This window comes from Oncorhynchus masou, chromosome 17 (assembly GCF_036934945.1).
Source record: "Oncorhynchus masou masou isolate Uvic2021 chromosome 17, UVic_Omas_1.1, whole genome shotgun sequence".
Lineage (NCBI taxonomy): Eukaryota > Metazoa > Chordata > Actinopteri > Salmoniformes > Salmonidae > Oncorhynchus > Oncorhynchus masou.
In genome coordinates this window covers 2,394,256-2,411,641 of record NC_088228.1, presented here as the reverse complement: position 1 = coordinate 2,411,641, position 17,386 = coordinate 2,394,256, and the positions used below count along the sequence as shown (strand labels likewise).

Sequence of the window (17,386 nt, the reverse complement as noted above, 5' to 3'; positions counted from 1 at the left end):
TACCTATATAACTATATTATCTCATTGTACCTATATCACTATACCTATATAACTATATCTCATTATACCTATACCACTACCTATATAACTATATTATCTCATTATACCTATCACTATACCTATATAACTATATTATCTCATTATACCTATATAACTATATTATCTCATTATACCTATATCACTATACCTATATAACTATATTATCTCATTGTACCTATATCACTATCTCATTGTACCTATATCACTACCTATATAACTATATTATCTCATTATACCTATATCACTACCTATATAACTATATTATCTCATTATACCTATATCACTACCTATATAACTATATTATCTCATTGTATCTATATCACTACCTATATAACTATATTATCTCATTATACCTATCACTATACCTATATAACTATATCTCATTATACCTATATCACTACCTATATAACTATATTATCTCATTGTATCTATATCACTACCTATATAACTATATTATCTCATTGTATCTATATCACTACCTATATAACTGTCATATAACTATAAAGTTCTCATTATGCCTATCATTATAACTATATAACTTGATCATTATAACTATATCACTATATTATCTCATAACTATATAACTATATCATTAACTATATCGCTATACCTATATAACTATCATTATACCTATAGTTATAATGATATAGTTATCACTTTATCATTATACATTTCCTCTAAGCCTCCAGTAATATCTGCACTGATGCTCATTTGGGCAGGACACTGCAGCAAGCAGAATTCACTGTTATGTTCATGGCATTTTACTGTTGAAAACATATATACATGCAGATGGATACACTGCTGCCATGAAGGGAGGCACCTGATTGGCTATGATGTTCAGGTATCCTGTGGCATTCAAACGTAGCTCCACTTTTATCCAGGGGCCCAGTGTGTACCATGAAAACACACGCCACACCATCCCACCACCAGCCTGTAATGTTGACGCACGGCGTTATGGATGCAGGAGCTCGTGGTTTTCTCCCTACCCTCGTCCTCCCAGCCGCGTGAAACAGCAGGGACCAGGCTTTATTAGACCAGGCAATGTTTTTCCATTTCTCGAGAGGCCGGTGTTTTCCTCCTTAAGACCACTGCAACCACATGATCTTGTTGTTATTTGCTGAGAGGAAGTCGATCTCTTCAAGGTCGTCGGCTGCCGTACACCCATTCGTGTCAAGGTTCATCGAGTTGTACAGTATTTTATGGGTCTTTGGGCACCAATGTTGTACTGGACTGTCAGTTGACTGTCTGTTGCTCTTGAGCGTGGAAATACCCCAGCAGTGTTACAATTCTTGACACGATCAAACTGGTTCGCCTGTCTCCTACTACCATAAACCCTGTTCAAAGGCACTTCAATCTTTTGTCTTGCCCATTCACCTTCTGAATGGCACACATACATACAATCCATGTCTCAAGGTTTAAAAAATCCTAATTTAACCTTAATGGATCATTCTTAAACCCGTCTCCTCCCCTTCACTGATTGAAGTGGCACCAATAAGGGATCATACCGTTCACCTGGTCAGTCATGTCCTGGAAAGAAAGAGCAGGTGTTCCTAATGTTTTGTCCGGTGTGTATGTGTAGGACAGTATATACTAACTGTATATGATCTATGTTTACTCCAGGACTCTCAGGTGTTCCTAATGTTTTGTCCAGTGTAGGACAGTATATATGATCTATGTCTACTCCAGGACTCTCAGGTGTTCCTAATGTTTTGTCCAGTGTGTAGGACAGTATATATGATCTATGTCTACTCCAGGACTCTCAGGTGTTCCTAATGTTTTGTCCAGTGTGTAGGACAGTATATATGATCTATGTCTACTCCAGGACTCTCAGGTGTTCCTAATGTTTTGTCCAGTGTGTAGGACAGTATATATGATCTATGTCTACTCCAGGACTCTCAGGTGTTCCTAATGTTTTGTCCAGTGTGTAGGACAGTATATATGATCTATGTCTACTCCAGGACTCTCAGGTGTTCCTAATGTTTTGTCCAGTGTGTAGGACAGTATATATGATCTATGTCTACTCCAGGACTCTCAGGAGTTCCTAATGTTTTGTCCAGTGTGTAGGACAGTATATATGATCTATGTCTACTCCAGGACTCTCAGGTGTTCCTAATGTTTTGTCCAGTGTGTAGGACAGTATATATGATCTATGTCTACTCCAGGACTCTCAGGTGTTCCTAATGTTTTGTCCAGTGTAGGACAGTATATATGATCTATGTCTACTCCAGGACTCTCAGGTGTTCCTAATGTTTTGTCCAGTGTAGGACAGTATATATGATCTATGTCTACTCCAGGACTCTCAGGTGTTCCTAATGTTTTGTCCAGTGTGTAGGACAGTATATATGATCTATGTCTACTCCAGGACTCTCAGGTGTTCCTAATGTTTTGTCCAGTGTAGGACAGTATATATGATCTATGTCTACTCCAGGACTCTCAGGTGTTCCTAATGTTTTGTCCAGTGTGTAGGACAGTATATATGATCTATGTCTACTCCAGGACTCTCAGGTGTTCCTAATGTTTTGTCCAGTGTGTAGGACAGTATATATGATCTATGTCTACTCCAGGACTCTCAGGAGTTCCTGCGCTGTCTGATGGACCAGCTCCACGAGGAGCTGAAGGAGCCACTGGCCGAGCCCCCCGACAACGACCTACACTCTCACGCCATCGTTATGGACGACGGCGGCCCCGACGACAGCCCCAGCCAATCGGACAGCGACTTTCAGTCGTGCGAGTCGTGTGGCGGCGGCGGCAGCGAGCGGGTGGACAGCGAGGGTCAGGGTGGGAGCGGGGACAGGCAGGCGGCGTCAAGGGAGGAGTCTAACGAGGCGGAGATGCTGATCCCCAACGGGCCTGACTCCTCCCACTCCTCCGGCCAGACCAATAGGGAGTTGCAGAAAGAGAAGAACCTGATCAACGACCTCTACCGGGGGTCAGGGGGAGACCTGGATAAAGACGTGGATACCGCTCCCACCAACGAGGCCACGCCCATCGTCAGCAGCCATGGGACAATCAAAGTCCAAATACAGAACCGGATGGCTGGTAGGTGGGATGGGATGGCTGGTAGGTGGGATGGTTGGCAGGTGGATGGCTGGCGGGTGGGATGGCTGGTAGGTAGGATGGCTGGTAGGTGGGATGGCTGGTAGGTGGGATGGCTGGCAGGTGGGATGGTTGGCAGGTGGATGGCTGGCGGGTGGGATGGCTGGCGGGTGGGATGGCTGGCGGGTGGGATGGCTGGCGGGTAGGTGGGACGGCTGGCGGGTTGGTGGGACTGCTGGCGGGTGGGATGGCTGGGGTGACTGGTGGATGGGATGGCTGGTAAGGTGGTGTGGCTGGTGGCTGGTATGTCTGGTAGGTGGGGTGGGTGGGGTGGCTGGTAGGATGGTGGGGTGGGGTGGCTGGTATGGCTGGTGGGTGGGGGATGGCTGGTAGGGTGGGTGGGATTGCTGGTATGTCTGGTAGGGGCGATGGTGGGTGGGGTGGCTGGTAAGGTGGGGTAGATGGGGTGTCTGGTAGGTGGGGTGGTGGGGTGGCTGGTGGGTGGGGTAGGTGGGGTGGCTGGTGGGTGGGATGGCTGGTAGGTGGGGTAGGTGGGGTGGCTGGTGGGTGGGGTGGCTGGTGGGTGGCACTGATTGTAAGTTGTTTTGGATAACAGTCTCCTCCTCTCTGCACCTCTCTGTTCCCAGAGCTGCAGGTAGTGTCCAGCAGCACCCGGACCCAGAATCCAGTCCATACGGAGGGACGCCTCACCAAGATGTCCTCCAGCCCCCCCAAGACTAACTCTGTCTGGCCAGGAATGTCCTCCAGCCCCCCCAAGACTAACTCTGTCTGGCCAGGAATGTCCTCCAGCCCCCCCAAGACTAACTCTGTCTGGCCAGGAATGTCCTCCAGCCCCCCCAAGACTAACTCTGTCTGGCCAGGAATGTCCTCCAGCCATAAGAAAGGTACAATATGAAAATCTATTTTTGCGGCAAATGAAAATACACGACCAGGAGACCCATCGACTCCTGTGGCGGGCCGGGCGCAGTGCACGCTGACACGGTTGCCAGGTGTACTGTGTTTCCTCCGATACATTGGTGCGGCGGGCTTCCGGGTTAAGTGGGCATTGTGTCAAGAAGCAGGAAAAAAAAGGGGTACAAATAAATAAAAAAGATCTATCATCGAGCAATTCAATCAACACACTGCCTCTCTGACTCTCTCTCTCTGACTCTCTCTCTCTGACTCTCTCTCTCTGACTCTCTCTCTCTGACTCTCTCTCTCTGACTCACTCTCTCTTCTCTCTTCTCTCTTCTCTCTTCTCTCTTCTCTCTTCTCTCTTCTCTCTTCTCTCTTCTCTCTTCTCGCTCTCTGGCTCTCTGGCTCTCTCTCTCGCTCTCTCTGGCTCTCTCTCTCGCTCTCTCTGGCTCTCTCTCTCTGGCTCTCTCTCTCTCTCTCTGGCTCTCTTTCTCTCTCTCTGGCTCTCTTTCTCTCTCTCTCTCTCTCTCTCTCTGGCTCTGTAGTGTCCTCATTCTCCTCAACAAAGAGCCAGAAGAAGTACCGTAGTGTGATATCAGACGTGTTTGATGGGACCATAGTCAGCTCAGTACAGTGTCTGACCTGCGATAGGGTGAGTATTTTGTCTAGCCATATTGTGGGGCTCCTTCCTCCTCTCAGGCCTTAACCCTCTCAGCCCCCTTGACTCGCGTCTCTCTGCCTCATCTTTGGAGTATGGAGTCACTCTGAACCCACACGGTTCTGTGGGAAGGCCTGCCAGTTTGGACGGAGTACAGCAGGAGTGACTACGTGGCGGGAGTGACTGCGTGGCGGGAGTGACTGCGTGGCGGGAGTGACTACGTGGCGGGAGTGACTGCGTGGCGGGAGTGACTGCGTGGCGGGAGTGACTGCGTGGCGGGAGTGACTGCGTGGCGGGAGTGACTGCGTGGCGGGAGTGACTGCGTGGCGGGAGTGACTGCGTGGCGGGAGTGACTACGTGGCGGGAGTGACTCCGTGGCGGGAGTGACTGCGTGGCGGGAGTGACTGCGTGGCGGGAGTGACTGCGTGGCGGGAGTGACTGCGTGGCGGGAGTGACTGCGTGGCGGGAGTGACTGCGTGGCGGGAGTGACTGCGTGGCGGGAGTGACTGCGTGGCGGGAGTGACTGCGTGGCGGGAGTGACTATACGTGGCGGGAGTGACTATACGTGGCGGGAGTGACTATACGTGGCGGGAGTGACTATACGTGGCGGGAGTGACTATACGTGGCGGGAGTGACTATACGTGGCGGGAGTGACTATACGTGGCGGGAGTGACTATACGTAGTAGGGAGTGACTATACGTAGTAGGGAGTGACTATACGTAGTAGGGAGTGACTATACGTAGTAGGGAGTGACTATACGTAGTAGGGAGTGACTATACGTAGTAGGGAAGGATAGTTAACGTAGCAGGGTAGGATGATTCGGTTGGGTAAAGGGTTAGCTAAAATGCTACAATTATCCTCGACGCAATTCGAACATATCTAGCAACAACCTTCCCTCGGAACAGCCTACCTCATCGTAACATATCACTCCTCCCTCCAGGTGTCAGTGACCCTAGAGAACTTCCAGGACCTGTCCCTGCCCATCCCAGGTAAGGAGGACCTGGCTAAACTCCACTCCTCCTCCCATCAGACCTCTCTGGTCAAGGCTGGGTCCTGTGGGGAGGCCTACGCTGCTCAGGGATGGGTCGCCTTCGTCATGGAATACATCAAGAGGTACAGACAGCCTGGCGGCCCTAACTAGAAAACCCTTTAATGGGTACGGACAGCCTGGTGACCCTAACTCTTATACCCTTTAATGGGTACGGACAGCCTGGTGACCCTAACTAGAAAACCCTTTAATGGGTTCAGACAGCCTGGTGACCCTAACTAGAAAACCCTTTAAGGGGTACAGACAGCCTGGTGACCCTAACTAGAAAACCCTTTAATGGGTACAGACAGCCTGGTGACCCTAACTAGAAAACCCTTTAATGGGGACAGACAGCCTGGCGACCCTAACTATAAAAGTACTTAAATAAAAATACTTTAAAGTACTAATTAAGTAGTTTATTTTGGGGAATCTGTACGTTGCTTTACTGTTTATTATTTTTTGGCTTCTTTTACTTTTACTTCACTATATTCCTTAAGAAAATATTGTACTTTTTACTCCTTACATTTTCCTTGACAACCAAAAGTACTCATTACATTTTGAATACTTAGCAGGACAGGAAAATTGTTCAATTCACGCACTTATTAAGAGTCAACATTAACACATTGTTAGGAGGAGTCAGGGTTGGGGTCAACATTAACACATTGTTAGTAGGAGTCATGGTTGGGGTCAACATTAACACATTGTTAGGAGGAGTCAGGGTTGGGGTCAACATTAACACATTGGGGTCAACATTAACACATTGTTAGTAGGAGTCATGGTTGGGGTCAACATTAACACATTGTTAGGAGGAGTCAGGGTTGGGGTCAACATTAATACATTGTTAGTAGGAGTCAGGGTTGGGGTCAACATTAACACATTGTTAGTAGGAGTCAGGGTTGGGGTCAACATTAATACATTGTTAGTAGAAGTCAGGGTTGGGGTCAACATTAATACATTGTTAGTAGGAGTCAGGGTTGGGGTCAACATTAACACATTGTTAGGAGGAGTCAGGGTTGGGGTCAACATTAACACATTGTTAGTAGGAGTCAGGGTTGGGGTCAACATTAATACATTGTTAGTAGAAGTCAGGGTTGGGGTCAACATTAATACATTGTTAGTAGGAGTCAGGGTTGGGGTCAACATTAACACATTGTTAGGAGTCATGGTTGGGGTCAACATTAACACATTGTTAGTAGGAGTCATGGTTGGGGTCAATTCCAATAAATAAACACTTCAATACAAATTCAAAGTGTTTAAGAGAAACTGGAATTTTAGTGTACTTCCTGAATTGAAATGGAATTGAACCCAACCCTGGTTGGAGCCATCAGTGAGTTGTGTGAAGTCTTTTCTGTTAACAGTGAAAACTCTTGTGAATATGTCCTTGTGTTCCAGCTGGTGGTGGGGTCCTGTGGTGACCTTACAGGACTGTCTGGCTGCCTTCTTCACCAGAGACGAGCTGAAAGGTGAGGACCTTGACTGTCTCTACCTCGATGCTTCAGGTCTCTGGTACCTGTTCAGTCTGGAGCGTTACTGTGTTGTTTCTGTGTGTCCCTAGGTGACAACATGTACAGCTGTGAGAAATGCAAGAAGTGAGTATCCGAACACCCCCCTCCAACAACAAAATTATATTTACAGTGGGGCAAAAAAGTAGTTAGTCAGCCACCAATTGTGCAAGTTCTCCCACTTAAAAAGACGAAAGAGGCCTGTAATTTTCATCATAGGTACACTTCAACCATGACAGACAAAGTGAGAAGAAAATAAATCCAGAAAATCACAATGTACGATTTTTAATGAATTTATTTGCAAATTATGGTGGAAAATAGGTATTTGGTCAATAACAAAAGTTTATCTCAATACTTTGTTATATACCCTTTGTTGGCAATGACAGAGGTCAAACTTTTTCTGTAAGTTTTCACAAGGTTTTCACACACTGTTGCTGAAATTTTGGCCCATTCCTCCATGCAGATCTCCTCTAGAGCAGTGATGTTTTGGGGCTGTTGCTGGGCAACACGGACTTTCAACTCCCTCCAAAGATTTTCTATGGGGTTGAGATCTGGAGACTGGCTAAGCCACTCCAGGACCTTGAAATGAACCCCCCCCCCCTCCAACAACAAAATATGTAAATCATTAGATAGATGACTGAATGGAACTTCTTCATGGTTTAACTCAGGAAACATGAATACAAGATTTAATTAAGACTGATTTTTCTCTGCTAGATTACGGAATGGAGTGAAATTCTGCAAAGTTCAGAGTGTACCAGAGGTGAGTGTTCAAACACTTTAGGAAACCCACAAGACTCATATTACAGCTGATATTACAGGATGTACAGTATTTTACAGCTGATATTACTGGGTGTACAGTATTTTACAGCTGATATTACTGATATTACAGGGTGTACAGTATTTTACAGCTGATATTACTGATATTACAGGGTGTACAGTATTTTACAGCTGATATTACAGGGTGTACAGTATTTTACAGCTGATATTACAGGATGTACAGTATTTTACAGCTGATATTACAGGATGTACAGTATTTTACAGCTGATATTACAGGATGTACAGTATTTTACAGCTGATATTACAGGATGTACAGTATTTTACAGCTGATATTACAGGATGTACAGTATTTTACAGCTGATATTACAGGATGTACAGTATTTTACAGCTGATATTACAGGATGTACAGTATTTTACAGCTGATATTACAGGATGTACAGTATTTTACAGCTGATATTACAGGATGTACAGTATTTTACAGCTGATATTACAGGATGCACAGTATTTTACAGCTGATATTACAGGGTGTACAGTATTTTACAGCTGATATTACAGGATGTACAGTATTTTACAACTGATATTACAGGATGTACAGTATTTTACAGCTGATATTACAGGATGTACAGTATTTTACAGCTGATACTACAGGGTGTACAGTATTTTACAGCTGATATTACAGGATGTACAGTATTTTACAACTGATATTACAGGATGTACAGTATTTTACAGCTGATATTACAGGATGTACAGTATTTTACAGCTGATACTACAGGATGTACAGTATTTTACAGCTGATATTACAGGGTGTACAGTATTTTACAGCTGATACTACAGGATGTACAGTATTTTACAGCTGATACTACAGGGTGTACAGTATTTTACAGCTGATATTACAGGGTGTACAGTATTTTACAGCTGATATTACAGGGTGTACAGTATTTTACAGCTGATATTACAGGGTGTACAGTATTTTACAGCTGATATTACAGGGTGTACAGTATTTTACAGCTGATATTACAGGATGCACAGTATTTTACAGCTGATATTACAGGGTGTACAGTATTTTACAGCTGATATTACAGGATGTACAGTATTTTACAGCTGATACTACAGGATGTACAGTATTTTACAGCTGATACTACAGGGTGTACAGTATTTTACAGCTGATATTACAGGGTGTACAGTATTTTACAGCTGATATTACAGGGTGTACAGTATTTTACAGCTGATATTACAGGGTGTACAGTATTTTACAGCTGATATTACAGGGTGTACAGTATTTTACAGCTGATATTACTGATATTACAGGGTGTACAGTATTTTACAGCTGATATTACTGATATTACAGGATGTACAGTATTTTACAGCTGATATTACTGATATTACAGGGTGTACAGTATTTTACAGCTGATATTACAGGGTGTACAGTATTTTACAGCTGATATTACAGGGTGTACAGTATTTTACAGCTGATATTACTGATATTACAGGGTGTACAGTATTTTACAGCTGATATTACAGGGTGTACAGTATTTTACAGCTGATATTACTGATATTACAGGATGTACAGTATTTTACAGCTGATATTACTGATATTACAGGATGTACAGTATTTTACAGCTGATATTACAGGGTGTACAGTATTTTACAGCTGATATTACAGGGTGTACAGTATTTTACAGCTGATATTACAGGGTGTACAGTATTTTACAGCTGATATTACAGGGTGTACAGTATTTTACAGCTGATATTACAGGGTGTACAGTATTTTACAGCTGATATTACAGGGTGTACAGTATTTTACAGCTGATATTACTGGATGTACAGTATTTTACAGCTGATATTACAGGATGTACAGTATTTTACAGCTGATATTACTGGATGTACAGTATTTTACAGCTGATATTACTGGGTGTACAGTATTTTACAGCTGATACTACAGGGTGTACAGTATTTTACAGCTGATATTACTGGATGTACAGTATTTTACAGCTGATATTACAGGATGTACAGTATTTTACAGCTGATATTACAGGATGTACAGTATTTTACAGCTGATATTACAGGATGCACAGTATTTTACAGCTGATATTACAGGGTGTACAGTATTTTACAGCTGATACTACAGGGTGTACAGTATTTTACAGCTGATATTACTGGATGTACAGTATTTTACAGCTGATATTACAGGGTGTACAGTATTTTACAGCTGATATTACAGGATGCACAGTATTTTACAGCTGATATTACAGGATGTACAGTATTTTACAGCTGATATTACAGGGTGTACAGTATTTTACAGCTGATATTACAGGATGTACAGTATTTTACAGCTGATATTACAGGATGTACAGTATTTTACAGCTGATATTACAGGGTGTACAGTATTTTACAGCTGATATTACAGGGTGTACAGTATTTTACAGCTGATATTACAGGGTGTACAGTATTTTACAGCTGATATTACAGGGTGTACAGTATTTTACAGCTGATATTACAGGGTGTACAGTATTTTACAGCTGATATTACAGATGTACAGTATTTTACAGCTGATATTACAGATGTACAGTATTTTACAGCTGATATTACAGGATGTACAGTATTTTACAGCTGATATTACAGGGTGTACAGTATTTTACAGCTGATATTACAGGGTGTACAGTATTTTACAGCTGATATTACTGATATTACAGGATGCACAGTATTTTACAGCTGATATTACTGATATTACAGGATGTACAGTATTTTACAGCTGATATTACAGGGTGTACAGTATTTTACAGCTGATATTACAGGGTGTACAGTATTTTACAGCTGATATTACAGGATGTACAGTATTTTACAGCTGATATTACAGGATGTACAGTATTTTACAGCTGATATTACTGATATTACAGGATGTACAGTATTTTACAGCTGATATTACAGGGTGTACAGTATTTTACAGCTGATATTACAGGGTGTACAGTATTTTACAGCTGATATTACAGGGCCAGTACAGTATTTTACAGCTGATATTACAGGGTGTACAGTATTTTACAGCTGATATTACAGGGTGTACAGTATTTTACAGCTGATATTACAGGGTGTACAGTATTTTACAGCTGATATTACAGGGTGTACAGTATTTTACAGCTGATATTACAGGGTGTACAGTATTTTACAGCTGATATTACAGGGTGTACAGTATTTTACAGCTGATATTACAGGGTGTACAGTATTTTACAGCTGATATTACAGGGTGTACAGTATTTTACAGCTGATATTACAGGGTGTACAGTATTTTACAGCTGATATTACAGGGTGTACAGTATTTTACAGCTGATATTACAGGGTGTACAGTATTTTACAGCTGATATTACAGGGTGTACAGTATTTTACAGCTGATATTACAGGGTGTACAGTATTTTACAGCTGATATTACAGGGTGTACAGTATTTTACAGCTGATATTACAGGGTGTACAGTATTTTACAGCTGATATTACATATTACAGGGTGTACAGTATTTTACAGCTATTTTACAGCTGATATTACAGGGTGTACAGTATTTTACAGCTGATATTACAGGGTGTACAGTATTTTACAGCTGATATTACAGGGTGTACAGTATTTTACAGCTGATATTACAGGGTGTACAGTATTTTACAGCTGATATTACAGGGTGTACAGTATTTTACAGCTGATATTACAGGGTGTACAGTATTTTACAGCTGATATTACAGGGTGTACAGTATTTTACAGCTGATATTACAGGGTGTACAGTATTTTACAGCTGATATTACAGGGTGTACAGTATTTTACAGCTGATATTACAGGGTGTACAGTATTTTACAGCTGATATTACAGGGTGTACAGTATTTTACAGCTGATATTACAGGGTGTACAGTATTTTACAGCTGATATTACTGGGTGTACAGTATTTTACAGCTGATATTACTGGGTGTACAGTATTTTACAGCTGATATTACTGGGTGTACAGTATTTTACAGCTGATATTACTGGGTGTACAGTATTTTACAGCTGATATTACTGGGTGTACAGTATTTTACAGCTGATATTACTTACTGGGTGTACAGTATTTTACAGCTGATATTACTGGGTGTACAGTATTTTACAGCTGATATTACTGGGTGTACAGTATTTTACAGCTGATATTACTGGGTGTACAGTATTTTACAGCTGATATTACTGGGTGTACAGTATTTTACAGCTGATATTACTGGGTGTACAGTATTTTACAGCTGATATTACTGGGTGTACAGTATTTTACAGCTGATATTACTGGGTGTACAGTATTTTACAGCTGATATTACTGGGTGTACAGTATTTTACAGCTGATATTACTGGGTGTACAGTATTTTACAGCTGATATTACTGGGTGTACAGTATTTTACAGCTGATATTACTGGGTGTACAGTATTTTACAGCTGATATTACTGGGTGTACAGTATTTTACAGCTGATATTACTGGGTGTACAGTATTTTACAGCTGATATTACTGGGTGTACAGTATTTTACAGCTGATATTACTGGGTGTACAGTATTTTACAGCTGATACTACAGGGTGTACAGTATTTTACAGCTGATACTACAGGGTGTACAGTATTTTACAGCTGATACTACAGGGTGTACAGTATTTTACAGCTGATATTACTGGGTGTACAGTATTTTACAGCTGATATTACTGGGTGTACAGTATTTTACAGCTGATATTACTGGGTGTACAGTATTTTACAGCTGATATTACAGGGTGTACAGTATTTTACAGCTGATATTACTGGGTGTACAGTATTTTACAGCTGATATTACTGGGTGTACAGTATTTTACAGCTGATATTACAGGGTGTACAGTATTTTACAGCTGATATTACAGGGTGTACAGTATTTTACAGCTGATATTACAGGGTGTACAGTGCATTTGCAAAGTTTTCAGACCCCTTGACTTTTTCTATCAACCAAATTTACGTTACAGCCTTATTCATAAATTGATTAAATAGCTGATTTTCCTCATCGATCTACACACAATACCCCATAAAGACATCCCAATACCCCATAAAGACATCCCAATACCCCATAAAGACATCCCAATACCCCATAAAGACATCCCAATACCCCATAATGACATCCCAATACCCCATAATGACATCCCAATACCCCATAAAGACATCCCAATACCCCATAAAGACATCCCAATACCCCATAAAGACATCCCAATACCCCATAAAGACATCCCAATACCCCATAAAGACATCCCAATACCCCATAAAGACATCCCAATACCCCATAAAGACATCCCAATACCCCATAAAGACATCCCAATACCCCATAAAGACATCCCAATACCCCATAAAGACATCCCAATACCCCATAAAGACATCCCAATACCTCATAATGACATCCCAATACCCCATAATGACATCCCAATACCCCATAATGACATCCCAATACCTCATAATGACATCCCAATACCCCATAATGACATCACAATACCCCATAAAGACATCACAATACCCCATAATGACATCCCAATACCTCATAATGACATCCCAATACCTCATAATGACATCCCAATACCCCATAATGACATCACAATACCCCATAAAGACATCCCAATACCTCATAATGACATCCCAATACCTCATAATGACATCCCAATACCCCATAATGACATCACAATACCCCATAATGACATCACAATACCCCATACTGACATCCCCACACCCCATAATGACATCCTGACACCCCATAAAGACAACGCGAAAACAGGTTTTCAGAATAAAATAAAAAACTTATTTACATCAGTATTCAGAACCTTTGCTCTGAGACTCGACATTGAGCTCAGGTGCATCCTGTTTCCATTGATCATCCTTGAGATGTTTCTACAGTTTGACTGGAGTCCACCTGTGGTAAATTCAATTGATTGGACATGATTTGGAAAGGCACACACCTGTCTATATAAAGGTCCCACAGTTGACAGTGCAGGTCAGAGCAAAAACCAAGCCATGAGGTTGGAATTGTCCGTAGTTCTCAGAGACAGGATTGTGTCGAGGCACAGATCTGGGGAAGGATACCAAAAATGTCTGCAGAATTGAAGGTCCCCAAGAACACAGTGGCCACAGTGGCATCATTCTTAAATGGAAGAAGTTTGGAACCACCAAGACTCTTCCTAGTGCTGGCTGCCGGGCCAAACTGAGCAATAGGGGGAGAAGGGCCTTGGACAGTGAGGTGACCAAGAACCCGATAGTTACTGACAGAGCTCCAGAGTTCCTCTGTGGAGATGGGAGAACCTTCCAGAAGGACAACCATCTCTGCAGCACATGAAAGCTCGCTTGGAGTTTGCCAAAAGACACAAGAATCTCTGGTCTGATGAAACCAAGATTGAACTCTTTGGCCTGAATTCCAAGCCTCACATCTGGAGGAAACCTGGCACCGTCTCTACAGTGAAGCATGGTGGTGTGGAGATGTTTTTCAGAGGCAGGGACTGGGAGACTAGTCAGGATGGAGGGAAAGATCAACGGAGCAAAGTACAGAGAGATCCTTGATGAAAACCTGCTCCAGAGCGCTCAACCTCAGACTGGGGCAAAGGTTCACCTTCCAATAGGACAACGATCCTCAGGACACACCCAAGAAATACAAGTCTCAATGCCCTTGAGTGGCCCAGCCAGAGCCCGGACTTGAACCTGATGGAACATCTCTGGAGAGACCTGAAAATAACTATGCTGCGACGCTCCCCATCCAACCTGATAGAGTATGAGAGGATCTGCAGAGAAGAATGGGAGAAACTCCCCAAATCCAGGTGTACCTAGCTTGTAGCGTCATTCCCAGGAAGACTCAAGGCTGTAATCGCTGCCAAAGGTGCTTCAACAAAGTACTGAGTAAAGGGTCTGAATACTTATGTAAATGTGATAATTAGGTAAAAAAAATTATACATTTGCAAACATTTCTAAAATCCTGTTTTTGCTTTGTCATTATGGGGTGTTGTGTGTAGATTGATAAGGACATATATATATATATATTAGCGGGTCTGAATACTTTAAGAATGAGCTGAATATACACAACATGGCCAAAACTATGCGTACACCCCTTTAAATTAGTGGGCTCAATTTCAGCCACACATTGCTGACAGGTCTATTTTTTTAATTTTATTTAACGAGGCAAATCAGTTAAGAACAAATTCTTATTTTCAATGACGTCCTACCCCGGCCAAATCCGGACGACGCTGGGCCAATTGTCTTAATTCTCAATGATGGCCTAGGAACAGTGGGTTTAGCTGCAGCAATGTTCCAACATCTAGTGGAAAGCCTTCCAGGAAGAGTGGAGGCTGTTATAGCAGCAATGTTCCAACATCTAGTGGAAAGCCTTCCCAGAAGAGTGGAGGCTGTTATAGCAGCAATGTTCCAACATCTAGTGGAAAACCTTCCCAGAAGAGTGGAGGCTGTTATAGCAGCAATGTTCCAACATCTAGTGGAAAGCCTTCCCAGAAGAGTGGAGGCTGTTATAGCAGCAATGTTCCAACATCTAGTGGAAAACCTTCCCAGAAGAGTGGAGGCTGTTATAGCAGCAATGTTCCAACATCTAGTGGAAAGCCTTCCCAGAAGAGTAGAGGCTGTTATAGCAGCAATGTTCCAACATCTAGTGGAAAGCCTTCCCAGAAGAGTGGAGGCTGTTATAGCAGCAATGTTCCAACATCTAGTGGAAAGCCTTCCCAGAAGAGTGGAGGCTGTTATAGCAGCAATGTTCCAACATCTAGTGGAAAGCCTTCCCAGAAGAGTGGAGGCTGTTATAGCAGCAATGTTCCAACATCTAGTGGAAAGCCTTCCCAGAAGAGTGGACGCTGTTATAGCAGCAATGTTCCTACATCTAGTGGAAAGCCTTCCCAGAAAAGTGGAGGCTGTTATAGCAGCAATTTTCCAACATCTAGTGGAAAGAAAATGTAGGAGGCTGTTATAGCAACGAAGGGGGGACCAACTCCATATTAATGCCCATGATTTTGTATGAGATGTTCGACGAGCAGGTGTCCACATACTTTTGGCCATGAAGAGTGTGAGTGTATGTGATTTATTGTCACATACATCAGATAGGTGCAGTGAATTGTATTGTTTTACAGGGTCAATAATAATTTGTTTTCATTCCCTTTCCAGATCCTGTGCATCCACCTGAAGCGGTTTAGACACGAGCTGATGTTCTCCACTAAGATCGGGACTCACGTCTCCTTCCCATTGGAGGGCCTGGAACTGCAGCCCTTCCTGGCCAAGGATAGCTCCGCCCACACCACCTCCTATGACCTGCTGTCCGTCATCTGTCACCATGGCACCGCCAGCAGTGAGTATTCGTTCAGGCCCCCCCTCTGAGATAAGGTCTGTTCTTATGGAGGGAGACAGAGGTCTCTGGATCGACGGATAGGAACTTGTTCTAGCATGGACCTTGAGGTCTTTCACTTTTAAAAAAAGTCATCATCTTCATGGGGATTGTTATCGTTTTATCTTCTTGCAAACTCCAGGTTTACCTCCTTTCTCTTCCTCCTCTCCCTATCCTCCTCCTCTCACCAGGTGGTCACTACATAGCCTACTGTAGGAATGACCTGAACAACCTCTGGTATGAGTTTGACGACCAGAGCGTCACGGAGGTGTCAGAGTCCTGCGTCCAGAACGCTGAGGCCTACGTCCTGTTCTACAAGTAAGACAAACAGCATTATCATATAACCAACACACCGAGTAGTGGTATTATTAGAACTACCTCCTCCTCCTCTAGGAGTGGTATTATTAGAACTACCTCCTCCTCTAGGAGTGGTATTATTAGAACTACCTCCTCCTCTGGGAGTGGTGTTATTAGAACTACCTCCTCCTCTAGGAGTGGTATTATTAGAACTACCTCCTCCTCTAGGAGTGGTATTATTAGAACTACCTCCTCCTCCTCTAGGAGTGGTATTATTAGAACTACCTCCTCCTCCTCTGGGAGTGGTATTATTAGAACGACCTCCTCCTCTGGGAGTGGTATTATTAGAACTACCTCCTCCTCTGGGAGTGGTATTATTAGAACTACCTCCTCCTCCTCTAGGAGTGGTATTATTAGAACTACCTCCTCCTCCTCTAGGAGTGGTATTATTAGAACTACCTCCTCCTCCTCTAGGAGTGGTATTATTAGAACTACCTCCTCCTCCTCTAGGAGTGGTATTATTAGAACTACCTCCTCCTCCTCTAGGAGTGGTATTATTAGAACTACCTCCTCCTCCTCTAGGAGTGGTATTATTAGAACTACCTCCTCCTCCTCTAGGAGTGGTATTATTAGAACTACCTCCTCCTCCTCTAGGAGTGGTATTATTAGAACTACCTCCTCCTCCTCTAGGAGTGGTATTATTAGAACTACCTCCTCCTCCTCTAGGAGTGGTATTATTAGAACTACCTCCTCCTCCTCTAGGAGTGGTATTATTA

The 17,386-nt window shown here is 42.9% G+C and overlaps 1 protein-coding gene across 1 annotated transcript in view; it reads left to right on the top strand.

Moving 5' to 3' along the window:
• The window catches only part of LOC135558080 (ubiquitin carboxyl-terminal hydrolase 33-like), a 62,950-nt gene that overhangs the window by 33,414 nt on the left and 12,150 nt on the right, over positions 1-17,386 (top strand). The window contains 10 exon segments of the mRNA XM_064991830.1: positions 2,438-2,441; positions 2,574-3,078; positions 3,723-3,980; positions 4,536-4,642; positions 5,589-5,761; positions 7,068-7,138; positions 7,231-7,264; positions 7,892-7,937; positions 16,097-16,277; positions 16,505-16,631. Coding sequence (XP_064847902.1) covers positions 2,438-2,441; positions 2,574-3,078; positions 3,723-3,980; positions 4,536-4,642; positions 5,589-5,761; positions 7,068-7,138; positions 7,231-7,264; positions 7,892-7,937; positions 16,097-16,277; positions 16,505-16,631 — 1,506 coding nt within the window.